This window comes from Condylura cristata, unplaced genomic scaffold, assembly GCF_000260355.1.
Source record: "Condylura cristata isolate star-nosed mole 26May11 unplaced genomic scaffold, ConCri1.0 scaffold00004, whole genome shotgun sequence".
In the NCBI taxonomy this organism is placed as follows: Eukaryota; Metazoa; Chordata; class Mammalia; order Eulipotyphla; family Talpidae; genus Condylura; species Condylura cristata.
Genome location: NW_004567105.1, coordinates 59,712,207 through 59,738,692, shown reverse-complemented (window position 1 = coordinate 59,738,692; position 26,486 = coordinate 59,712,207). Strand labels below are relative to the sequence as shown.

The 26,486-nt window shown below is 52.7% G+C and overlaps 1 protein-coding gene across 1 annotated transcript in view; it reads right to left on the bottom strand.

Annotated features, from left to right (window-relative positions):
* Positions 1-19,935, bottom strand: part of POC1A (POC1 centriolar protein A) — a 57,823-nt gene extending 37,888 nt beyond the window's left edge. Inside the window, exons 1-7 of the mRNA XM_004676097.2 lie at positions 19,854-19,935; positions 16,520-16,604; positions 15,356-15,527; positions 14,773-14,952; positions 13,726-13,833; positions 12,799-12,914; positions 4,954-5,087 (exon numbers count right to left, since the gene is read on the bottom strand). Coding sequence (XP_004676154.1) covers positions 4,954-5,087; positions 12,799-12,914; positions 13,726-13,833; positions 14,773-14,952; positions 15,356-15,527; positions 16,520-16,604; positions 19,854-19,871 — 813 coding nt within the window. The 5' untranslated portion in view covers positions 19,872-19,935. The remainder of the gene's footprint in view (positions 1-4,953; positions 5,088-12,798; positions 12,915-13,725; positions 13,834-14,772; positions 14,953-15,355; positions 15,528-16,519; positions 16,605-19,853) is intronic.
* Positions 19,936-26,486: the final 6,551 nt, after the last annotated feature.

Here is a 26,486-nt window from a genome sequence, read left to right as displayed (position 1 = left end):
CCTCAAGCAATGCCAGGTAAAAGAGGCTCTCTCTATATGGTGATCACTGTGCATGGCTGTCATGAAGGTGAGCGCCATTTCTCTGGCCAGGGCAGGAGGCAGCAAGGCCAGGAGATGTTTGAGCAGTGGGGGCTGATGGAAGCAGCGGAGCCACAGACAAGAGAAATCCCGGAATGCTGGGAGGTAGGCCAGGGATCAGAGCGAGGTGAGCTTCTGCCTGCCCACAGGTGGTTTGGTGAGCTCGCACTTGGGCCCAGGCACACTGACCAGAAGGGACCGTGCCCACTCACAGTTCCTCTTCTCCAAGGTGCCCGCCATGGGGGGCTAAAGTAGTAAGTACAAGAAAAAAGCAGACCAATGTGGAGTGACTTTTACTTGATTTTTGGAAAACTTTGCAATCTGTACTTCAAAAATTTTAGCAGGTAGTTAGAGTTGCTACATTACTATCCAAACAAAACAACAAAACTATTTTCATTTTGAGGGAAGACAAAGAGGAACAGAGAAAAAGGAAGGAAACCAGTACATGGAATATCAAGCAAGGCGGAAGCTGCTGCCCAGAGCTCGCTGAGTAATGGCGCGTTTCCAAGTCACAGCAACTGAGGAACCAAACAACTATTCACGGGTCAGACACCGCCCTGTCATCACTCAACCACCAGATGCCAAGTGGGAGACAAGATGGAGGCTGAGCAGCAGAACTGCAGGGCAGGGCCAGCAGCTGATCAGGGCCTGGGAGCGAGCAGGTGTGGGAGCCCTCAGGCAGAATCATGGGAGTTTTTCCTAGAGTCCAGGTCCCTGGACACTCCAGGAATGAGTGGGGCAAGAGACAAGCACGCTCAAAGGAGGATCTGGGGGCAAGGCCACAGTCCTCCCCAGCAGAGCCCTGTCACCAGGAAGAACTGCGTGGCTCCCGCCCCAGGTAGCTCCATGTCCCCAGGAAAGACCAGCTTCCTACAAAGGCTCCTGCCCATCTATCGGGGGATACACAAGCAGCCCAGAGCACCAGGAACACAGCCCTCTTCATGTCCAAGAGGCACCCAACCATTCACACCAGGTATGTATGCGCCTCCCCAGCATGGAATTCTCCAAAATGAAGTGCTATACAAGAGCTGCAGAGCGCCCAAGACACAAGGAAGAAGAGCCGCCCTCCCAGGAGCGGCTTCCACCTGGAGCAGGCTTCCCAGCCACACGGCTGCCTCATGGCCAGACCCAGCCCAGGGCCTCGCCAGGCGCAAGTTCCAGTAACGTGGGTGGATCCCACACGCCAGGCCTGTGATTTCCTACCAACCAAGCCATAGGGTTTAGGTCCCAGTGCAGACAGCAGACCTTGCCCAGGGTTCTGGGTCCACTGGGTAGCTGTTCACCCACTCTGCACCACTGGGGTGTGGGCAGCTGGGTCGTGAGGAACACAAGCTCGTCAGTCCTTGTGCAGTTCAGTCCCTCCACAGTGACACGAATACCAACTGCACAGCCACAAACACCAGATTTAACTCCCCACCCACATCCCACCCACCACTCTCTCCCAAATAGCTCTGGGGACTTAAACAAAATGAGCATGACTCCAGATTATGTTTCAGAAAAAAAAAATCTGTATTTCTAGCACATTGCCTCCACACTTGCCACCCAGAGCTCTGTGGGTCTGGCTCGGGGCACAAGGCTTTAGTGACAGCTGCCATTGGGAAAGCCTCCCCCTCCTGGCCCTCTTCCCCACTGCCAGGGAGGAGTGAGATGGGATGAGGAAGCGCCTTCATGCCCCTAAGTCTGTTCTGAATCCAGCAAGATGCAGAAACTCCCTTTGCTCCTGCTCAACCGTCAGAGCGGTGGCAGCTCACCAGAACAGGACTTTCCAGAGCCTCAGAAAGGGCATCACACATCCAGCCAGGCTGGTGCCATCAGACACCCAGTCTGTCCTCCAGGAGGCAGGCCCTAGAAAAGATGACCAATAAAGGGCAGTGCCCACACAACTGTACACCAAGGAGCCAGCAGGTCACACACAGCAGCTGGCAGGGACGAGCGTGCTGGATCAGGGGAGTCGCCGAAGCCCACCCACCATATGACAACAGGGAAGCCAGAGCAAGAGGCTGTATTAAGGAGATGGGAGCAACCTGAAAGAGAAGAAAACACCAGATAAACACTTGAAAGACTCCATGTGTGAGTGGGAATAGGGGAAATGGGTGATCTACCACCCAGAGGCTACGGCCTGTGGCCGTCCAAAGCAGGCAGAGGGGTGAAGTCATCATGCTCCTAATAAACACTGATGCCCACCCATGGTGCCAGGACCACACTCAGAAGAGAAACTTTAATGGCCTTTTAGGCACTCTCACCTAGAACAGCATGGGGTCATTTTGAGAGCTGAAGTGGAAAGGGACTCACAGGGCGAAGACCTGCTAAGGCTGGGTCTGGACAAGGTAGGCTGTCCTCTCCTTAAAAGGGGCCAGCATGGAGTCCTGTTTACGGAGAAGGAAAGACCTGGCAAAGCCAAGGTCTGCCGAATGTCAGAGGCTAAGAGGCAAAGCCAGAAGGATCTTGCCTGGAGGCAGAAAGTCTTTCCTCTTGCTCTAAGCTCCTAAAGCTCAGGCTGTGCGGTGAAACAAAAGAAACCCGTGGTTTCCAAACCAGAATGGGGTAAGTAGAAGCAGTTTGTTTCCGGAAACATCAGGGTGTTTCCTGAGCAAGCCTGGGCACCGCCACCAGTGAGACAAGGCTGTGTGAACCCTTCCTGACCCAATGTGATCGGACTCAGCCTCAGTCAGAGATGCTGGTGAAGACAACTGGGGCAAGCCACTGAGCGGGAAACAGCGCGGTGTCCCCAGGAGTGAAGCAGAGGACAGATGGCGGTGCCCCATAACCATAGCTGCGCCTCAGAGCTGGCCCCTCTGCCCAGGATGGGCAGATGTGGCTGGAGGCAAAGGGGAACCGAAGCCTGCACTGGTTCTGTATTTGACGGGAAACTGAAGGGACTGGTAAGAGAAATCTGAGCCCCATGCTCCAACTCCCACCTTCACTTGCAGTACACTGTGAAGGAGAGGCAGGGCTGACCCCAACCCTCCGAGTGCCAGCTAAGACTCAGCCTGTCTCTCCCAGCCTCTTTATTCATCGCATGTCACCCTCGGCTCTACTACCTCACGGGGAAAGCCCCAAGGGGAACGACCACATTCATCTTGAACCCCTGGTCCTCAGCCTGGGAACGGGAGCTGTCCACAAGGGATGGACAGGCATGTGGCAAAATGGAAAGATGAGAGTGAGCTCACTTCTTCCTCCCGCTTCCTCAGGGCACTGAGTTTGGCACCCTGAGGAGGAAATGAGCCATTTCCTGTTCTTCACACTCCCAAACTGCCAGTCATCCCTCAGCCTACTCCCCACATTTCCAGGTGCCCCAGAACAAGCCACACTGCAGTTTCACTCAAGTCTGTTTCACTTCTCCAAAAGAGCAGCGGGACAGGCTTCCCTGGTGTGCTCCAGACTGCACCCGAATCCTGGCACCTGCATTTTAGTTCCCTCAGTTCAGTGTTCTCAGTTAAGAGGGGAGACAGCTGATTAAAGAACTCCCATAAAGAAAGAAAAATCACCACCTCCCTGGTGGTGCAACAGGTTAAAGCGCAGCACTGCAAGCGAGCCACAGCCGCGTCAGTGCAAGAGCAATCCCGTCCTGAAGGTGACCCACATGGCGCTTCAGACCTCTCCTGACCCGCCCACTGCTCCCCTCAGCAGTGTACTTTGTGATCTGCCTGTTCTGCCCCCCACTCTGTCTCTGGTGAATCCTCTCACTGCCCCTACACCTCTGGCCTGTCCCCCAGTTCTGTATGAATAAATCTTTAAAAAAAAAAGAAGAAAAAGTAAGTCAAGTCCCAGTGAGCACTTGGCACACTTCACTGCACTGCTCTGTTGGTGTGCAGCATGGCAGGCAACAGCGCTCAAATGCCAGAGGCTGAAAGTGTGGCTCCCAATAAGCGGAAAACAGGACCAGCAGTCACCCCAGGCGAGAGCACATGCGCCTGCGTCTGCCCTCCAGTCATCACACCAGACACGTGCCTGACAGGGAAAGCCAGGGTCACCACAGACTGAGGGCAGCAAGAAGCCCTCAAGGAAGCAGAAGAATAAGGCCCATGTTCTCACTGCCCCCAACCTAGATGTGCCTCAACTCCAAAGGCAGTGGGTCCCAGAGAGCCCTGGGCTAGACACCCCACAAACTGGCCACCAGCCCACAATATATGAGCACCCCAGGGCCTCCTTCAGCCTTTAATAGCTTGTTTCTTCGCTCAGAGAAGCAGGAAAGATGACTGAAAAACTCTGGTCTCTGTACCCACTGCCTCCTGCGTATGACCACTGTTCCCCAACAGGGGACCTCTGGTGAATGTTCTGCTCAGCAGGAGACAATCAATTATTCCCTGGTGGGGATGTAAGAAGCCAGTTACTGGGGAGTCCTGTCCAGAGGGGCTGGGGCCTGGCCACTGCCCACCAGCTCATTCAGGGCATCAGATGTGCTAGTGAAAGCTTCTCAGAGAGAAGGCTTCCGTGTCCTCGACTCATGTCCCAGAACCTCCAACAAACGTGAGCTGTTCCTCCTTCACACTAGCCTCTGTGAGATACCGCAGCTGCCTTTGTCTCCAAAGGCAGTGATGTTCAGACCCCACCCCAAACAGAGATTCAGCCGCTAGGCCAAGAGATGCCTGCTGTCACTAGGGGACACTTTCTACCCTGGAAATACAGCCATGGTTTGCCATCAGCCCCTCCCTCCCCACCTAATTTAACTCCGAATTCCCTTCTCAGCTGCAGTACCAGGCCCACTGCTTCTGCCAGGTCACAGGTCTTGCAGGTAGCAAACCCTTTTCTGCCTCTCACCCCACTGCCCAGGCTGTGACCAGTCACTGGAAACATCTTCAATGGACTCCCAGAGAAACCTCAGGTGAACCCCAGTCCTGCACACCTCCACCCCAGCACCGGCCAGCACCTCACCTGGTGTCCATGGAGCGTGTAGAGTAGTCGGCCTTCCATGAGGTCCAGAATCTTCAGGGTCGAGTCGCTGGAGGCTGTGACCAGGTAGTTTCCCGACGGGTGGAAAGAGAGGGCATTCACCGCTGCACTGTGCACTGGCAAAGGACATTAGGCAGGGGCTGACTGGATGGCCCTGGGCGCCCAGCTGAACCTGAATCTGGCCATCAGGGCCAACTGAGCTTGCTACAGGACTGGGCTGGGGTGGCCACTGCACAGAGGAGCCTCAAAAGATTTCCCGGGAAAGCAGCATGACCAAAGGACACTCATCCAGAGTCAAACGACAGGCGGAAGGGGACAGGGGACAGAGGGGAGCAGATGTAAGGCCAGAACGCTCAAGTGATTCTTCTACTTCTACCACACCAAGTAGTGGAGCTGGAGCAGAACAGAGGCATCCAACACAAAGCTTTTTTCTGTCTTCCATACTCCTTTAGAGAACTAAATAGAGAATAAAAGCCTCAAAATGCCAACGAGATGCACTGGCCCCTACAAAAGGATACGGGGGAAGGGAGAGAACTGATGGCTATGACACTGTCAGGAGCCAGGCGGGCCCTCCTGTGACCTTGAACAAGACCTGACACAGCAAGCCAGTTTCTCCTCCTGCACCCAGCACTCCTGAGTTAGGGGTACAGTGGGGAAGCTACCAGGATAAGTCCAGGAAGCCTATGCATGGAGTAACCCCTGAGTCGCATGCAACTCCAGGACCTGTCCTTTTACCTACAACTCAGCACCTCACCCCCATTCGTGACTCTTTACCCAACGCCCGGCCCGAACCCCATCCTTCCTGGTGGCCCCTGCCCTGGCTAGGGCTGTTGGCTCCACAGCTGTGTGTCCTTTCCACGCCTTGTTCCCATGAGCCCTTGTCCTCTCTTGTCTTGACCCTGAAGCTCACTGCTCAGAGTCACCTCCTACAGGAAGCCCCCTATGCTCCCCATCAGGGCAGGTCCCTTCATTTGTCCATGAGCTTCTGATCCTCACACTCCTCACAGCTGGGACTTCACATTTCAGGGGCTTCACATTTGTGTGTGGCTCCTTGATTCATGGCTGGGTCCCTCTGAGACCTCATGTTCCATCAGGCAGGGACACTGTGGGCTCCTGGCTCCCAGTTCAAAGCCAGAACTTAGCAGAACTCAGCAAGTGGTTGGTGAGTGGGTGAGCTGGATCCAGCAGGCCACACGGGCAGCGATGGGTGGATCACCTACACCACAGCTCCCTAGAGCAGTGCTGGTGAGGGAACCAGTAGGGCTGAAACCAGGACCACCCGAGTCAGAAAGCCACTGAGTAAAGGCGAATCCTAACACCAACCTCGTCCAGGCTGTGTGAGAATGCAGGCCCATCACTGGGCCACTGAATACCCACCATGAAAGAGCCCACAGGGGTGCTGGAGCCCCAGCTGACACGCCAGAGTGCCAGGGGAGTGAGAGTACCTGCTCCCAAGCATGCTGAGGAGAGCCAGCTGGGACTTTATGTAATGTGAGACTTATAACTGAACTCCAAGTGATGTCCTGAAGACTTTCAGGACGTGCTTTTTAGCCATCAGCATGTAGTTATTATGATTACACAGCCCAGTGACTGATCAAAAATGAATCTTTCCCTCCCCCCTAAAAAGAGAATGTCACGTGCAGGGAGGCAGGAGACCCAAGTCTAGCTCTGCTCAACCCTGCAGGCATTTCAGGTTGTGACAGCAAGTGCCCCATGTTTCTGAGGGGTCACTGTGCCCACCAGTGACACAGGTCACACTGTCCGCAGAGTAGTGACAGGAATGGGGGAGTGAGAAGACAAGAAGGGAAGGAGATATTGCCAAAATTACAAGATGGAGAAGACCCCCGCCCACCAAGTTGCCCTTCCCCACCAACCCCTCAGCCCCAGCAGGAAGCCCTGTGCCTCTTCCAATGCCGCTGTGGGCACACCTGCTCACGGAGCCTGGAGAAGGGCTCACTGTTCTCTCCCTGCAGCCCTTGGAGTCTACACTGCAGTGAGCACCCCCCCCCCCACCTGAGATGAGGCTAGCAGAGGAACAGCCAGGAGCAGGAGGGTAGCTCATGAGCTCCCCTGGCTTCCCCAAAACCACTGTCAGGGTGTGACCAGCACACAGGGCCTCCCCCGATCAAGTCCACCCAGCGGGGGGACTCTCCCCCAGAGGAGGGCACCAAAAGCCCAATTGCTCTATAAATGGCAGGAATATTAAAGGCCTCCTGGCTGAGGCTCAACTTCAGAAGCGGGCTCAGTGTGGCATGCCAGGCTTTGGGGAAAGTGCCAGACACCAGAATCCCCCTGCCTTTTCTCATTCATTCCAGTCTCATCCACCAGCTCTGCCAGCCTCAGTTTCTCTGGCTCTGGAGAGGGGTGAGGGTGGGCCCTTCCAGGGAGGCCTCCTTATAAGAATCACCCCTGCCAGTCCACCACAGAGGGTCAGCTGCCCCTAAGAGGGGAACCCTGTGTCATGAAGCGACTGTCTACAAGCGACCCACTTCCCATCACACTCACAGCTGCAGGCCCTCTCTGAGCTCCATGGCAAACAGCACTCGTCACCAGGGACAGAAAGCTATTTGGGCACAGCTGTGTCCTGGCCATTAAAGCTTACACCCGCTCTACCCCTAAGAAGGGGCTCCAACCAAAGTCAGAGAAACCAGTGTCGCTGCCCTACTGCATGCCAGGCCAGGGAGGTAGCAAGGTAGCTGCTACAGCTACTGCCCAGCTTGTGAGCGACAGGAAGCCTGAGGAGAAATGGGGGTACCCATAATCCACTCCCTACACAGCTCCGCAAGGAGAAGCCCTCAGCAAAACTGGTATATTGCCCAATGGGCTCCAAGCTGGACAAGAGACCCAGAGAAATCCAAGGGCCCAACAGGAGGTGACACTCTGGGGCAGTCACACCAGGGCCCAGCCCACCCCCCCACCCCCCTCAGGCTTCTGAAGGATCACCTTGGCCCGCCGCCTGGAAACTCATGGCAGGTCACGGGAGCCCTCGGCCCCCCGCCACAATGCACAACAGGCTCAGCTCACTGCAGCCAGGGGCGCTCGTCGTGATACACAGCTGGCATCACCAAGACACAATGGCTTTAGGTTTGTGAACACAATGGAGGCGCTCTGATACCAGCAGTAAAGGACACTGCAAACACTCGTCTTTACAAATGTCACTTAAAAGCCCACTTAGGAATGGTGAGAAAGACCCAGTAAGTGGGTCTTTTGGTCTCAAAACACCAAGCCAAGGGTGCAGACCTGCCCTGCCAGATGTACAGCTGCTTTAAAACCCTCAGGACCAGGGCTTCCCTGGTGGTACAGCAGGTTGAAGCACAGCAGTGTGAAGCTAGCAGCAGCCACTTCAGCATGAGTTCAATCCCCAGCCAGGGAGCTGACCCACACGGCGCAGCAGACCTCTCCTGGTCTGCCCGCTGCTCCCCGCAGCAGTGTCTTCCAGTACATCTGCCTGTTCTGCTCCTCACTCTGTCTCTGTGAATCTTCTCATTCCCCACCTCCCCACCTCTGGCCTGTAGCCCAGTTCTTACATGCATTAATAAATAAATCTTAAAAAAAAAAAATCCTCAGAGCCCTCCCTGGCGTCACAACAGGTCAAAGCACAGCACTACAAAGTTATGACAGCCTCTGCAGCAAAAGTTCAATCCCAGCCAGGGGGGTGACCCACATGGCACAGCAGCCCTCTCCTGACCCACCTGCTGCTCCCCTCAGCAGTGTACTTCGTCAGTCAGCCTGTTCTGCTCCCCACTCTGCCTCTGGTGAATCCTATACCTCCCATACCTCTGGCCTGCACCCCAGTTCTGTATGTATAAATAAATCTTAAAAAAAAAAAAAAAAAACCCTCAGGGCCATATCTGGGCTAATACCAGAGCACCGAAGTGTATGTACTAGGGCTACGGATCAAGAAACTGGGCCTCTCAGTTCCATGTAGAGAGCCCATCTAGTGCCGGGTGCTCCCAGGGACCTTGGGGAACTACAAGACTAGAATGAGCACAACGTGAGGCTCTCTACAGGGACAGGGGACGAACACCGCACTGGAGTCCTGAATGGAACCACATTCAGTGCTGGCCACCTGCATAACGGTGGGCTAACCTCAGAATCCTCATCTGTGAAATGGGGAGCACTACCCCTGCTGACACCGCCCCACCCCCGCCCCTGGACCTGCGGGTGCCTTGAAGTACAAAGCACATCCTGGGTTCCGGGACGGGGGCTGGGGCTCAGATGTGTGAACAGCCTTAACGTGGGCTCGGAGCATATGGAGCTGAAGCCACCTCCGTGGGGACGGCGCTCCAGGGCCTCCAGCAGCCCCGCCGACTCCTTGTTGAGTTGGGCAATGAGAACTGCTCCCCGTGGCGAAGCCAAGCAGAACAGCCAGCCAGCTGCCTGCGGCAGCCCAAAGCGCCAACCCAGAGCACGAAATGTGTTCCCCAGAGCTCAGCCCAGGCGGCGCACCACACACTGCAGTATCCCACTCCCAGCTCTCTCAGAAGACCCAGCAGGGTCACACAAGAGTACCTGGCACTCTTGCAGACTGACTAGGGGAGACATTGATGTCAATAGGTCCTTGGGAACTTTCCCCTGGGTTTCCTAGGGTCCAGGGACAGAAAACAGCCCGGCATCTACTGGAGAGGGTGGGGCCTCTTGTGTAATCAGTCTCCAAACAGCAACTCTCTGGGGCTGTAGGAGCAGCTACTTGGGAGCTTGGGAGTGGGAGGGCCTATGGCCTGCCAGTGGGTTACAGTCCAGAGCTCTCTAGGGGAGCCTCTGGACCCATGCAGACCTGGAAGATCCCTCAGCATCAAAGTGGGTGAAGAAAGTAGCCCCCTACTAATGTGCTCAGATCTACTAGGCTCCTCTTTGAGCCCCCAAAGAGACTGGGTGAGCCCAGAGGTGATGGGATGTTTGCTGCTCTGAGTACCCACCATTCCATGCAGGGAGCTCAGGGAGAACCTGGTTGTTTAAGGGGTACCTAAAGCCTCTGATTGATCTCAGGGGTGGCTTGGAACAACCCGCTGCAGGCTCCCTGAGTGGCGGTCACACAAAAAATGGACAGCAGCAGAAACAGACTGAAATCTCTCCGTGGAGCCGCTAGCACTGTGTACGTTGGGCCCACTCAGAATTCAGGCCCGGGTGCCAAATGAGTACGACTATAACCTCCCTGACCAATCAGTGACCTCCCACCCCACACCACCAAGCCTGTGCCCTCAAGAGCCCCAGGGAACTGCACCCTTCACCCTCCCTGACTGCTTTGGTCACGCCACCTCCTGACCCCCTCACCTTCCTCGTGGGACCCCACCCTCCATTCACTCCCTGGCTCTGCCCTCCTTGGCCCTCCCAAGCTTGAGAACAGGCTCGCACCGCTCACGCAGGCTACACCATTTCCTCCCATGGCCCCTCATTCGCGGGGACCAGGACATGGCCTCAACCCTTCTTTTACCCCAGATTCTTAAGCCTAGCCTCTGCTTCTGCCTTAGCTTTGCTTCTAAAATCCATTCCCCAGGCCGTCACAACACACACACACACACACACACGCACTAATGCCAGCCCTCACTCAGACATTGGATATGAACAGTCCACCCACCCATCACCCTGGCAAACCAGTTCCCCCCAAGCAGGCTCTCAGCACTGCTGTCCTCTCGGATACATCTCACCTCTTTGCTCCAAGAGTGAGGCCAGCCCAGCACTGCAATTCGAGCTGCCTTTTGGGACCGTGAGCCAGAGCATGGCATCCAAGGCCCCCCAAATGGAAACCTGCTGCTATGCCCCACAAACACCAGGCTCAGGATCCCAGTCCATCAGAGGTGGCCTGCACCCTCTCAAAGTAAACGAGAGACCCTCTCTTCCCAGTGCCAAGACTGTGGTTCAGTCACCTCTCCAGCACAGAATTATAATCCACATGTGGATTCTCCCATCATACCCTCATTAACCCCACAAGGAAGGCACTAGTGCCATCCCCTTTTACAGAGGAGAGCCCGTGCTCCCAAACACCACACTGCCTCATCCTCTCTGGTTAAGGCCTCCCTCCTGATCACACCCACATGCTGCCTTCCCACCCAGCACGCCTTCACACCTGCACACCTGCCCCCAGTTAGCCTTATAAATGAGCTCAATCTCCAATTCAAACTTTGCCCAAAACAGGAGAAAAAAGTTCTGCAAGGCTGAAAGAGGGAAGAAAGATGTGTGATCTCCAAGCACAGCAGAGTGCAGAACCCATCCCACTGCTGCTCTGTTCTAAAAGCTCCTGTGTAAGACAGACAGTGAAAAAACACAGGGCTGAGGGAAGAATTGGTTCTCGTGGCCGGCTCCTGCCACCTAGTGGTAGTGTCAGGTACTGCAGATTTCCTAACAGGGCTGACCTAGCTATAAGATCAGTACCATCATCATTGCCACTAGCTCTGTAAATGGTCCCCATTTTATACTAAGCACTCTCTAAATTCTTGACATGGGCCAACTCATTATCCTCCCTACATCACCTGCAAGATATGTCCCAACGTCCAGAGGATCAAGTCCCCAACCCAATGTCACACCAGTAAGAATGCTGAAGCTGTCTACAGAGCCCACCCTTCACCATGTGCTTTTTTTTTTTTTAAGTTTATTTTATTCATACAGAACTGGGGTACAGGCCAGAGATGCGGAGGGTGAGAGGATTCACCAGAGACAGAGTGTGGAGCAGAACAGGCCGAATGATGCAGTACACTGCTGAGGGGAGCAGCGGGCGGGTCAGGAGAGGTCTGCCGCGCCATGTGGGTCACCTCTGAGGCAGGTGGGGATCGAACTGCTGCGCCACCAGTGAGGGCCCACCATCATGTGCTTTTTAAGACCAGGCTCTTTCTTGGAAGGTGCCTGCTCTTGGAAGGTCTGCTCATCACAGTTACATCTTCAAATGTCCCAAGAATCAGCTATGATGAACTCACTGAATCCCAAGCTCCACACCTTTGTCCAAACGCGCCCCATTTTCAGGCATGAATTGTGGGAGGGAGTCCACAAACTTTAAACTTAGTCCCAAGTAGTGGCTACCCTTCTTCAAACAAGTCCAACTCTGCCCCTCCATGGTCTCTCAGCTCAAAGTCCACCAGGTTTGGCTCCGGCACAATTCCCCATTCTTCTTGGAGTCCCTCACCAGCTCCATCCCCTGGGCCACACTCCCACATCGTGGGTGACTCATAACCCTGCACAGTCACGCTTACTCCCAGCCCAGTTCCATACCAACACCTTCAGCTACTCATCCTAATCACACCTGCATGTGTCCCTACCTCACACCTGGCGCCTGACCAGCCTGTCGACCACCCACCACCCTGCCTTCAAGGGCTACAACTGAATAAGGGGACACAGCCCAGACACTGACTCCTGAGCCTGGCCACTAGCTCAGTTGACCCTCCATGACCCATGGCTCCGCACCTGTGGAAGACCTCCTGTGGCCAGAGGTGGCAAAAGTCCCACCCAAACTGCCCCCTTTTCACAATTACCCCCTTTATCACAGGTGACGGTTGTCACCTTGGCCCTGGAAGGTATAACTCCATTATAGGGGGAGGCAAGTGGCGTGGGCAGCCTCTGAGAAGCAGCCCTAGGAAGGAGACATGGCCAGTGACCCATGAAGGGTATGCCCCGTCAAGACCTGCAGGGTCCATCAAAGGGCTGGGTGGCTACCACACAGCCCAGTTTTTAAGCCAGGAAAGCCACACTACAACCCACCTCTGGACGTCCCAATAGATCCCAAGCTACTCCCCACCAGCCAAGGCCAGTACACATTTGGGCACCACAGCAATACATCAAACACCTGGCCCGTGGCACCCCACCGTGGCCCCGTTGTGACCGCTCATGGACACTTACACTGATAATGCTGCAAGAGCCGGTGAGTCCGCACGTCCCACACCTTCACTGTGTTGTCCATGCCAGCGGCGGCAATGCACGTGCCACTGGGGTGGAAGTCCACATAGGTGACAAAGCTGGAAAGACAGTGGCCGCCACATGCTACAGGAGCACTGGCCTGGCTCAGACCAGACCCAAGAATATTCAGCACTTTTCCATCTTGGCACGTCTGCTCACTCTCTTCCCTTCAGCCTGGAATGCATCCCTTCTGGCCAATTTCTTTACCAGATCGCCAAGGGGGAGTGAGAAGAGGGTGAGGATGGTGGCTAGAGGTGACTGAGGTGGATGATTAAGGAGCAAGTTGCAGCATCAACTTCTAAACACAAGGTCAGACAGCTGCTGGGCATTTTCAGAGTTGGAGCTAGAACTCTCACCTAAGCTGGAGGTAGAGCTGATCCTGTCAGAGGGGCCCAGACATAGGGTTCCACGGGCTCACTTCGCTCCAGAAGACAGACCAGGGCTCTCAGGGCATCTGTACCTGAAACCCAGGCCCTTCCCAGACATCTGAAGTGTGCAAGGACTAAGGTTCTCTTAGAAACTAAGAACAGGCTCTGGCTTTCCTCAAGGTGGCACATCAACAGCCACTGTGAGCCACAAGTGTCTCTCATTGATAAAGCCAGCACCACAGGTAACATACTAACACTCTTTTAGGGAGGGTCTGGGTTAAACTGCTTTCAGAATGACGTCACACTTCTGAGAACTAGAAAGTGAGGGCAAAAAAGAGGGCCCATGAATCCCAAGCCTTGAAGTTGGGATAACACCCACAAATAAGAAGCAGAGACAGGGAGCAGCAGAGAGGCGCTGCCTGCCCCGTGCCTGCAGTCCCGAGGGCTCCTTGGTGATGCTTTCCTGAGCACTCGCCGGTGGAGTGCAGGGTCTGGGACTCACCCGCCGTGCTCGCCATATGAGTAGATACATTCCCGGCTGGTCTTGTCCCAGAGTTTGACAGTCTTGTCATCACTGGCAGAGACGATGAGCCGCCCATCAGGGGAAAACCTGAAGCAGGCAAAGCATGACTCACAACCCTAAATAGTAGGTGTTACGGCACCACACATGGTTTTCCAAAGCCCCCTTCTATCCTTGCCCACTAGCTGACCCTAGGGACCACGGGGGCTGCATGCCCTGCTCAGACCTGCAGTGACCTCGGGCATTGGTGAGATGGATAAGAACGGTCCCTACCACAGGGTGAGCAAGGAGCAGCGTGACACACGAGGGCTCAACACTGCAGTAATGTCCATGCGACGGCTGGTGCTTGTAGCTTTAAGGAGGGTTGAGGCCACCTGAGGCATCTTCATCCTACCCCCAGATCCCCAAGACTACATCTGACTCAGATTGTGTCAGCAAAACACAATCTGCCAATGAAAAGGCATGGAGGACCTGGGGACCCACCACCAAATTCGTTTGGGGACCTGGCCCCTCCTGTTCTCAGGAGCCTGGGAGGGAGGTCTCTCAAAGCAATTAGGACCACCCAAAACAGGGATAGGCTGTCCTAGAGAATAAGTAACTTGTCTGGGGTCCCCAGAAGGACAGCGCAACACCCTCAACCCTAACTACCATAGTTTCCCACTATATCCAGACACAGTATACCCCCAAACTGTTCCTCAAGATCACAGAGATTTGATATGAGATCTCTGTTAAACGTAACAAAATAAGCTAGAAAAAGGCACATTTGGGTCTATAATTTTTGAAACCTGAAAATCCTTTGGGTCACCTGACTCCCACCCCCATAGCAATTAGTCCAGAGCAAAGGGATGGTCAACAACCAGACTGGGGCCCCCATCTCACAGCTCTAAAGCAGTGCAACCTCTGAGGAGCAGAACACCCCAGAAGAAAGTAGACAAGCCTTAGGGCCAGAAAACTGGGTTCAAATCCCAGCTCCTCTGTACCCAGCAATGCTCAGGTATCAGCAAAGGTCTCCGGACCGCACAATCTCACCTGGCACAGCGCACCCAGTTGATGTGCTGACTGAGGGAGAACAAGAACTTCTGGCGATGAGTTGACCACACCTTGACTGTCTTGTCGTCAGAAGCTGTCACAAGGGACTGGCCATCACTGCAGAAGTGGACACTCCTCACTGTGGCAGTGTGTGCACGAAACACAGTTGATTCACCTTTGCTGTGGGGATAGGCACCCAGAGTCAGAAAACCCAAAATAGTGACACGACGGTGCAATGAAGCATGCCCCACTCCTCAGGCACCCCTCCCAAGCTCAATCAGGCCTGAATACCCCAGCCTCCAACAAGAGAGATCAGAGTCTCCCTCACAAGAGCAAGCCCTGCCCAAACCCACCCATGCGTGAGCAGCATGAGGCAGAAGCCCCTCCCAGAAGGGCTAGGGGCTCTTCTCCCAGGCCTGAGGAAAGGGCCCTGGTTGAAGTCCCAGCTCAGATGGCACCTCCTTGGAAATGAGGCGGGTGTCCCACTGTGACCAGTCCTGAGCCAGTATGGGGAGTTGCGTGGGAACAGCTCTGGCAGCAGGGCCCCCGGCTCAGACAAGACCCCTTGAAGTCTGTAACTCACACATTGGGTACCCAGATGCGGACAGTTTTGTCACGAGAGCCCGAGGCAAGCAGATGTCCCGAAGGAGAGAAATTCACACAGGTGACAGCATCCTTGTGGCCCGCAAAGCGATAGGCACGTGACTGGGGCTTCATGTGCCACACCATAAGGCACGAGTCCATGGAGCCGCTAGCTGAGGAGAGTAGGGATACCATGACCCTTCGCTCTAGGGGGCCTCAAGCCTCTACCAGGACATTGGGGTGTTGGAGTAAGGAAGCAACATAGAAACAGGCCTCATAGCCCAGCTCCATCTTTCCCACAGGGGCAGGCCACACCTACAATAACTGCTGACTCAAGAGTTTGGAAAGCAAGCCTATGGCCTATAGTCTCTCCAAACAGCAGGTCCACATGGGAAGCAGACCACGGAATGCCTTCACATGCCAGCCCTGAACTGCAACTGCAACCAAAGGGCCTTTAGGAAAACTCAACTCCCATGGAGTCTTTCCACAGACAGAATTCTGAGGAAACAGAAAAAATAAACCCTCCCTCAAGTTAGCACAATGGCCTTTTACCATGGAGAGGGCTTGATCTGTCAGAAGCTAAAAGAGGTCCTGACAATCAACCAAAATTGTCCCTCAGTTTCCTCTTTCTCTACACAGACCATGAAGTCAGTGGCACCTGGCAAGAAACTGCCCATGGTATGACGAGGGAATCTCATCCTTAGAAACAAGGAGGCTGTAGCCATGGCATCTGTGTATGAACCCCCCCAAGCAACCGAGGAGCAGGGTCCAGCTACAGCAGTAGGGCAGTGCGGGGAGAGGAGAACCCTGCTCCGCTCTAGTCCTCCTCACGTACAGGCACCCTCAACAAGGTGCACCCATATCACGATGACAGTGGAAGCAATAAAGACCCAAAGAAAAAGAACCACTGTTTAGAGCCCATTTCTCAAGCCAGACCCAAGAGGTAGCTGGGGTAGACAGAGGGAAGCCCAGAGCTAGGTCCAATCCTCAAAAGCTTACGTGACCTTGGGAAAGACCCCCCAACCTCTCTGAGACTCACTGTGCTCTTCACAAAGAGCTGAAGAAAGATGAAGCTCTGCCCCCTCCGGCTCTGACCACAGCTCCCACATAGAACCTAAGCCTCTCAGTCCATAACCTAGTGCCTGGTACGGATGCTTCTTCTTACCCAGCTGTTTGCTGTTGAGACTGAAGTCCACACAGGTAACTGCATCTCGGTGGCCTTTAAAATGCCTCTCCAGCGAGGGGTCGTCCTGGGGGAGAGCCAGGGTCAAATGTGTGAAGACTGGATGAGGAAGGGGCTCCCCTGGGGCCTACACTCTTCCTATAACAGTCAGGAGAGTTTCAAATGCTCAAGACATGATCTTGTACATAGAAAATCCTAAGGAATTCACTAATAAACTATTAGAAGTAGTAAACAGATCCAATAAGTTATAGGATATAAAGTTCATTTACAAAAATTGACTCTACTTCTGTACAGCAGCAATGACAATCTGAAAAAAGTTAGATAATTCCCTTTATGATACATAAAAAGGATTTTTATGAATGATAACAAAAGTGTGAGATAGACAGTGAAAGGTGTAAAATATTGATAGAGTTTTAGAAAGACTGAGATAAGTGGAAAGACATCTTGAGTTCAGTCTGGAAAACTTGGTATTTTTAAGCTGCAGTAACTCCTCAAATAGATGCACAGATTCAATATAATCCTTTCAAAAACCCCTTAAATTCATATGAAAATGTGATACAATAGAAATAAACAAATGTATTGTTAAATCTTAAAAAAAAAAAAGTAGAAAATAGTTTGGCAGTTCCTCAAAAAGTTAAACATAAGGTTATCAAGAACCCAGCAATTCAAAGTAAACATCCCAAAGAATTGAAAACACGTTCACACAAAAACAGTACTTCAAAGCTCATAGTATTATTCGTAATTGCCAAAAAGAAGAAAAACCTAAATATCCATCAATGTATTAATGGAGAAACAAATTGTGGTATAGCCATACAATAGAATATCATTCACAAAAAAAAAGAAATGCAGTATTAATTCCTGCTACAATGAGGATGAACCTTGAAAATCACACCAACTAAAAAAAGTCAGACACAAAAGGTCACATATTTTGTGATTCCACTGACACAGAAGTCCAGAATAGGCCACTCCAGAGAGACAGAAAATAGATTAGAGGTTGCCAGGACTGGGAGGAAGGAGCAAAAGGAGAGGAAGGCAAGTAACTGCTTAATGGGAAATATTCTTTGGGATGGCAAAATGTTCTAGAATTAAACAGTGATGATGACTGCACTACATTGGATTTTACACTTTAAAAGTGGTACATGTGGGCCCTCCCTGGTGGCGCAGCGAGTTAAAGCATAGCACTGAGAAGCTAAAGCCACTTCCACAAGTTTGATCCCCGCCTGCCCTGGAGGTGACCACATGGCGCCACAGACCTCTCCTGACCCACCCGCTGCTCCCCTCAGCAGTGTACTTCATCAGTCAGCCTGTTCTGCTCCCCAATGTCTCTGGTGAATCCTCAGACCGCCCCTGCACCTCTGGCCTATACTCCAGCTCTATATGCATAGATAAATAAATCTTTTAAAAAAAAAACAAAACAGTTAAAAAAAATGTGGTACATGTGTGGTATATGAATAATGTCTCAATCAGTTTTTTACTTTTAAAGACCCAAGAAGAGACATGGAGGGCCTTTCAGAAACCCCATCTCACGAATCAGAACTCATACCCTTAATCCCACTGCAGACTGGAAAGTAAGCACAAAGGGTCAGCCCTTGACGGGTTCCTGGTGGCATCACCACCACCTTCACTCCACCCAAATTCAGAGAAGCAGTAGCTGGGGAACTGCTTAGGAAGACATGGAGATAATACTCCAGAGATTCTTCATCCAATAGCAGCCTGTGTCTCAGCACCTGAGAGTTAGTTATACCACAGTCATGCAACATCTCCCCTACCCCAAATGTTAGCAATCTCAAAGACACTGGGTGCACCAGAGAGCACAGCAAAGCCTCCTCTCGGTGAAAGCCCATGCCTTGGATAGAGGAAGGCCACTGCCATCCCTCAGAGTTCTAACCAGAACAAAGGCCCCCATGGCCCTGTGCCCAGCTCCACCCCCAAACACACCTGCCAAAGTCTTACTTTCAGTGAGAAAGGGGGTAGCAGCTGCGGTAAGGCCCCCAACGACTCAGCAACTGCCCCACCTGGGCCTCTAGGTACCGGAAGGATAAAACAGTGCCCACCTCTAGGGTCAGTGGGCAGAGGTACCTGACCAGAGGGCCCCTGAAATTTAACACCCTCTTTCCCAGATCCCATGAGCTTTGTGGTTATTTCAGTCAAAGGCGGTTTTAAGTGGGAAAGTAGAGTGGGGAGAGCACCAGATTAGAAGTTAAAAAGCCAAAGACCGGCTGCCCCCCTGCTCCAGAGCCTGGAAGCCCAAAGGACCAACAGGCCGCCACCCATCCTGCCTGATTCTCAACCTAGCCAGAAGTCCAGACAGGTTCCAAATCACCCCTCAAAAAAGGGGGGCTCCCCATGTTTATTGCTGCTTTATTTACAATTAGAAAGACATGCAAACGACCCAAATGCCCAAAAATGGATGACTGGATTAAAAAGTGTGGTACATATACACAATGTAATATTACTCAGCAATCAAAAAAAGTAAACACAAGCCTTCTGCAGCATCATGGATGGAGCTGGAGAAGATCATGCTTAGTGAAATAAGCCAGAAAGAAAAGGAAAAATACCGGATGGTTTCACTCATAGCAGGATAACGGACCAGGCAAAAAAATAATAATGATGATGAACAGCCATATACCAGAGACATTTTACAGGGGTGGAGTGGGAAATGGGATCAAAAATGGGGAGGGAAATGCACTGGACTATGGTGATGGCACACGGGTGATTTAGTGATGTGAATTCCATGGGGATTACAACTGAGATGGAAAAATGCACAATATGATGTAAAAAATAAACTATGATATTATTTTTTTTTAAAAACCACTAACAAAAAAAAAAAAAGAGGTGCTTTCAACTGCTCGGCTGGCTTTAGCCTCCGAAGGGACCAGGGTGCTGCAAAGAGGCTGTCGGCCGAGGTCACAACGCAGGTCTCGGGTTTTCCCACCTACTCCAGGGGTCGATATTCGCCCCCACTGGGACAGGGCGTGCTCGCAACATGCCCTTATCCAGTCACCATTGCTCAGGGTGGGAAGAGAGGCCAGAGAGGCCCGCCGCTGGCCCAGGTCCCAGCTTCAGTTCTGCCGCACCGGTGTCTCCCGCGTCGTGACGCAAAAACTGGGGAGAGGGGTTGTGTCGTTCGCCCCTGTGGCCTGCACACGGCCTGGCACGCGGAAGGCGCTCGCCCGGTGCCCGACCCGGGATCCTCGCACAGACAGTAAAGTGGACAGGCTCGGAACCCGCCTCACCGACACCCTCGCAGACTTCGGCCGGGCCAGGAGCCCGCGGGAGATTAAAACAAGGGCGGTCGCCGCCGGCGAGAACTTACCGGGCAAGGGGCGGCCATGGCGGGGCCGACAGCACCCAAGACGCAGGAGTTGCTGGTGAAGTCCGCCGCTGGCGTCCCGGACAGTTCGGTTTCCGCGCCCCCAACCGCCGCCAATAGCAACGCGGGTCGCGACGCCGCGCCCCGCCCATCACGATTAAAGGAAAGGCGGAGCCTGGGCTTTTTGCCCCCCGACCGGAAGCAGAGCTCGCTGATCAGCCCCACAGTGTCCGCGACCTGTTCCGCCAGGCCAGGCTGCCTGTGGACTGCGCCTCCGCAGACTGCTGCCCACCATCACTCATTCCCATTGAAAATTGAAAAACTCAGGATGAAAGGCCCCAGTGGCCCAAAACTGGCTGACTAGACGGCAAGCACAGACTTCTGGGAAATGAAGTTCCAAGACGCGGGTGTCCTTGCGTCTGAAGAAAGCTGTAACTACATTTCCCAGAATGCCCTAAAGTCGGGTCGAAATTCCCCGCAAGTGAAGGCCTATAGAACTCCGGAAGTGGAGGACAAGTGAAGAAGCGCGGGGCCCGGATTTCGGAGGACACCGTTTTAAGAACTGATTATTCGCCCCTGGAAATTCTTTAAATGGTTCGCTCCGAACGCACGTAGAAGAGGTGTATACTTAAAATAACGCGTCTCTCAGAATCAGTTCCAGGGAGTGGAGAAGCCTAGGTTCCAGTCTCATTTCTCCCCCTAATTCGCTGTGATTTGGTTGAAAATACCCCTGTTCTGTGCCTCCCCGGTGGCGCAAGGGTTAAGTCTTAGCACGAGGAAGCTATCGGCAGCCACTACAGTACGAGTTCGATCCCCAGATCCCCAGGGGAGCTGACCAACTGGTGTGGAGGCGTGGCGCAGAGGATCCTGCCGGCTGCTGGCCTCAGCAGTGTGTTTCAGTGGATCCGTCTGTTCTGCTCCCCACTCTGTCTCCGGTGAATCCTCCAACCACCAGCGTCCCCTCCTGACACCCCCCCTCCCCCATCACACACACTTGCCTACTCCTTGTGTATGCACGCATAAATAAGTAAAATATAATATATCTTTTTTTTTTTTTAAAAGAGGGCCCTCCCTGGTGGGGCAGCAAGCAGGTTAAAGCACTGCACTAAGAAGCTTAAGCCACTTCAGCATGAGTTCGATTCCCGCTTGGCCCGGAGGAGATCCACTTGGCGTGGCAGACCTCTCCTGATCCGCCCGCTGCTCCCCTCAGCAGTGTACTTTGTCGATTTGCCTGTTCTGCTCCCCTCTCTGTGTCTGGTGAATCCTCTCACCCTCCACATCTCTGGCCTGTACCCCAGTTCTGTATGAATAAATAAATCTTTAAAAAAAAAAAAGACCCCTGTTCTGTGAACCCTGCCCCCCCCCCTTTGTAATATGAGGGAGTGGTGACGCAACCTGGCCCACTCAGGAAGGAGAGAAGCTGTTATAATTGTGTATTTAAAAGGAGACACTACAGGGCCCTCCCTGGTGGCCCAGTGGGTTAAAGCTCAGCTCTGCAAGGTAGCAGCAGCCGGTTGGGTTCTGGTGACCCACATGGCATGGCAGCCTCTCCTGACCTGCCAACTGCTCCCCTCAGCAGTGTACTTAAGCCCATCTTCCTGTTCTGCTCCCCACTCTGTCTCTGGTGAATCCTCTCACACTCCACACCTCTGACCTGTACCCCAGCTTTGTATACATAAATAAATAAATCTTTTAAATATTTTAAATAAGTAAAATAAAAGGAGACAATACAATGGTCTGGCCACCAGAGGCCGTTCCTGCTCACTTTCTGCTGTCAGAAGGCCAAGGTAGTTTCCTAGACCTTTCTCCCACTCCGCCCCGCCTCATTCTGGGTATTTTCCCAACCTGGAATTGACCTGGGTCAAATGTTTTGCAAGATTCAGGAACCTTCCATCACGTCTTTTGGGCAGACATGTTTGGTTAGACTCCAAAGCCTGAGGTTTCTCAAACTGAGAGGGAGGTCCATGTACCGCACGCCAGAGCCTGGTTTGTGAAACTCAGAAACACAGGGGAAACTAGCATGTAGAGGCATGGACCCCATTTTGAAACTGTAAATTCTAACATCAGACACCAAAAAATATATATTTAATTCCATCATTAGTGTGATTTGGTGTAGAGCTGGTTATTTTATGTTAGAAATGTGCAAGCTCACTTAACCTAGACACAATGAAATTCTCCTTAAAACAAATACAGATTCCAGATGGCCGTAAATTGTTCAACACTGTTCTGAGGGTGATCTCCAAGCCATCCCAGCAACATTCTCATCTCATGCAGCTAGTCTTCTGCCTACCAGTCAAACATTTAAAATGAAAAAATACAGAAAAAATTTACCCATTAAACTTAAAGATTCCTTTAAGTATCATTCAGTGGTATCACTTTTTCTGTTTGTTTGCTTGTCTGTGTCAACATTAGCTTGTTTGCTAACATGAGCTTGTAATCTGCAAAACTGAACTCCTCTACAATTATTTTCCAGTATCAGCCTTGTTTAAAGTAAGAGGCACTGGAAAATTTTACTCATCCTGCTCTTTTCAGGTCCCACTGTTTTCAATCCCTTGCTGACAGGGAAGAAGAACTAGGAATGCCCCACCCTCTCTTGCTCATTTTCTTGCCAAAAAATGACTTAGTCTCTGCCAATATAGACAACCCAGGATCCACTGTGGGCACAAAATTGTGCCTCCCTTCAGCCCCTACTCCCTGCCACCTCCATCTGATTGGACTCCGCTTCGACTAAAGCCTTCATGTCGGAGGATAGAGAGAGACTCAGTGCTGGAGGAAACTCCATGTGGAGAGGACTAGAAGAAAGCTCCTTTTCAAGTTCCGCAATAGTGGGAATGCCTCAGTGCTGGTACAAACCCTACAGGCTGGGCCCCTTTGCCCTGTCATTACCCCAACATGAGGCAGAGAAATGAAAGACAGGGATCACATACACACGCACGCATGCACCCTAACCCCGCCCAGCCTGTTCTTGGTAAGCCTCACCAATGCTTATCAGTCTGCCATGTGCCTGAACTCTGATGAGGCGGCTGAGGGCTTATCCCACGGTTGGCTAGATATATAGGGTTGAGTCCAGGCCCTTCCACCTCTGAGCTGGCTGACCCAGTTGGAGTCATATCACCTCTCCAAGCTTCTGTGTCCTCAGCTGTGACATAATCATAATAATGTATCTGCCACAATAGGGGAAGTGTTAATGAACACCTTTGTAAATGAATGTCAGTTTGATGTTGAGCTGCCACTGAATATGACCTCAGTCTGTTCTAACATTCTTGACTGACCCCCTCTGATTTTGCTTCCACCACTCTCCCTGGTTCAATCTGTTCCAGCCTTATTGGCCTTCTCACTGTTTCTTGAACAAGAATGTACCAGGCACAGTCTAATCCCAGAATTCTTACACCAACTATTTCCACTAGGCCAAACCCATCCCTCCTGTCAGGACTTTGTTCAAGTGTCATCTCAGGGTAGCCTTTGGTAGCCTTTGGAAGGTGACCACCCTACTAGACACAACTAAGCAAGCCTCCTGGCAAGCAATGCCTCCTCTTACGACTGAGGGAGCCAAAAGACACTCTCTCAGGCAGGGAAGAGACTGAGTTCCAGAAGGGATGGGGCCTGTCTTCTGGTCTGGAGGAGGGAGAAAAGGGTTTGGTGCAAATGTGGGGTAGTTACACTTGTTAGCCTCCCTAGGGTTTACTTGTGCTCCTTCCCTCAGACTCTATCAGTGGCTTCCCATATCTTCACTATAAGGTGAGGCTTCCACAGCCCACCTGCTCTGCCCCTGCTTCCTCTCCAGCCTCACCTTGACCCACGTCATGGGCCAGATTGTCCCCCCCCATTGTGCCTAGTTTACACTGTTCCCCTTGCGTGGAAGGCCCCCATGTTCAACCCCTCAGGGGAATCCTGTCCCCAAATCTCCCTTCAAATCTTCCACCCCCAACATTTAGAAGGAATGGCTGCCTCTCCTCTGGACCCTCTGGGGTTCAGGCTGCTCAGGCTGGCCCCACCCCCAGGAAGTCAGATCCTCTTTCCCTCTTCTTTTATCCAAGGACCCCTGTGCTGCTGGAGGAAGGGATTTGTCAATTCTTCTGGTCTCCTCCCTAGAGTACATGTACTAGAAGAAGGTCTGTGGTCACAACTTTGTGTACGTGTGTCTGCACCATGGCTGAGAGAGCAATTGTATGTCTGTGAGCACACGTGTGTGTGTGTGTATCTGGACCAGGCTGTCAGTGTGCACCTGGCTGTATCTATGAATGTTTTTGTGTGGTTGTATGAGTCTGTTGCCTGTGGATGAATGTGTGTGTGAGACTGCACTTCTGTGCCTGTGTATTGCAGTTTGGGTTCCTCCACTAGCTAACCTTGTAAAGGTCTTAAGAGTAATTCAAGTACTTGGGAAGTAACTCTAGGAGACACCAGTAGGGAGTAGGAAAGTATGACAGAGAAGGGAAAGCCGCCAGCGAAGTATGTGTCAGGTGACTGGCACACATTTAAACTGGAGCCACAATCAAGAACATGCCTGGGAATCATCCTACGGGAGGATGAGGGAATTGAGGGCTTGATCCACTCATTCTCAGCATCCAGGGCTGAGGCCTGATGTTTTCAGCCTGTCCATCAGGATCAGGGTTTCTGGGGCAAACAAAGCCCTGGTCTCCGGTACTGGCAGTTGGGAGTTCGGCTGTGTGAACAAACAGTAAGGTGAGGAGGAGCAAGTTAAGCACCAGTGAACGGCTAATTGTGTCCATGTTTGTATATGGGCTGGTTCCCTGTTGCGCACATGAACCAGGGACTCCAGTAACCTCTTCTTGTGCAAACCTCTACAGAGCTAAAAAAGGGTCAGCACATCAAACAAGTTCTGAACTTGTCTTCCTCCCCTCCTCTAACCAGGCTGACTCCAGATTTGCCAAATCATTCCATTTCTCTGCCAAAGCTGGACAAACAGATCAACACTCTCTCTGGACAGTGGCTTTGGGCCAGGTGAAGGCCCATGGCAGAAGTAGGATGAGGGCAGGAAGAGAGGATAAGTGGATAAGTCCCCAAAACTAGAATGCTGGCCTCCTCTGACCCTTACTGCCCACAGGCGCCCAGACAGTAGCTGGGGAGGCCTCTCTTGCCACCCAGGGAAACTTAGCCCCTATATGATACGGGGAGTGTGTCAGCAAGAGATGTGGTCAGCACTCCCCTTAGGCAGAACCACTCTGTGACCAGGGTTGGAGACAAGCTGTTGGGCCAGACCGGAAGTCTGTGCCCTCAGAAGAGGGTTTCAGTTGTGCAGGTTGTGCAAAGCCCTAGGTGACTAGCTGGGAGCAAAGAGGGTGACTCTGGCCAGGGAGCAATTCCTCTGGGGGAGGGGTGGTAGCTAACCAGGTTTAGAAATTCAGGAACTGTGGGACAGGACTGGGGACAGGAGACCATAGGAATGAGGAAGAAGAAAACACAGGTCTCATTGGCAGGGTCTGATGCCACTAGGTGGGGGGCTGGGAGGAGCTGGGGTGAGGAGAACCATTTTGCGTCTTCTTTGGGAAAGGGGGTCCCAGCTATTCAGGCCTGGTGGGCCTGGGAGGCCCAAGCTTCTACCCTGCTGGAGTCACTGAGCTGCTCAGATTCTACTCACTTAATACAGGAGGAGCCTGAGGGCCAGGGGAGTTGTGCTCTGAAAGAGAGCAAGGGTGAAAGTCCCTGCAGGGACAGCTGAAGAAGTCACTTCAGACAAAAGAAAGGTCTAGGAACAGAGGCCTGGGCCCTGTGGGCCTGGGGAGCAGCAGGAGCAAGAGGGTCCAGCCACAGGGAGCTCATGATGCGCAGGAATGGAGCAGGAGCTTCCGCCGGTTGCCAGGTTGAGCCAGAATTCCCACATGGATAGTTGGGAGTAACATCAGGGTTGAGGCCACTGAGAGGTGTGGGGGACAGGGGTGATGGTGAGGGATGTCCATGAAGTCTGCTGAGGAGCGGGAGGGAGGGAATAAGGCTGGAGTGTGGGGAAACCAGGACCTTGGGGGGGTCTTTTGGAGCTGGATGGGAGACCCCGAGCAAGGAGGGGGTGGGGTCTCTCCAGAGACTGAGAAAGGTGTGCTGTGGTGGATCAGGGGATAGAGCCAAGGAAGGAGGAGTAGGTTTCTTGGGGGGAGGGAGGGTTAAGCACACAGGCTTGGAGTTGAGCACATCTGGGTTCCAACCCCTGGTGCAATACCAGCTTGCCGTGCAACTGTGGGCAAGCGTTCAACCTCTCTGAGACATTTGCTCATATAAAACAGAGATCATAACAAAAACTAGGTATGTTAGGGCTGCTAGAACAAAGCACCACAAACTGGGGGACTTGAAACAGAAGAAATGTGTTCTGTCACAATTATGGAAGCTACAGTCAGATGTCAAGGTCCTGGCAGGGCCAATCTCCTCCTGGAGCCTATAAAAGTGGATCCTTTGGTTCTTCCAGCATCTAGTAGCCCCAGGATTTCCCTTGGCTTGTGGCAGCGTAACTCCTCTCTGTCTCCTTCATATGCTGCCTTTCTGCATGCAAAGTTCCCTCTTCTTATAAACGCATCAGTCATGGGTGTAGGGCCTACCCTCATCCAGTATGGAACCCTGTTTCCAAATAAGGTCACATTCACAGGGGGTTAGGAGTTCGACATACTTTGGGGGAGGCACAGGGCT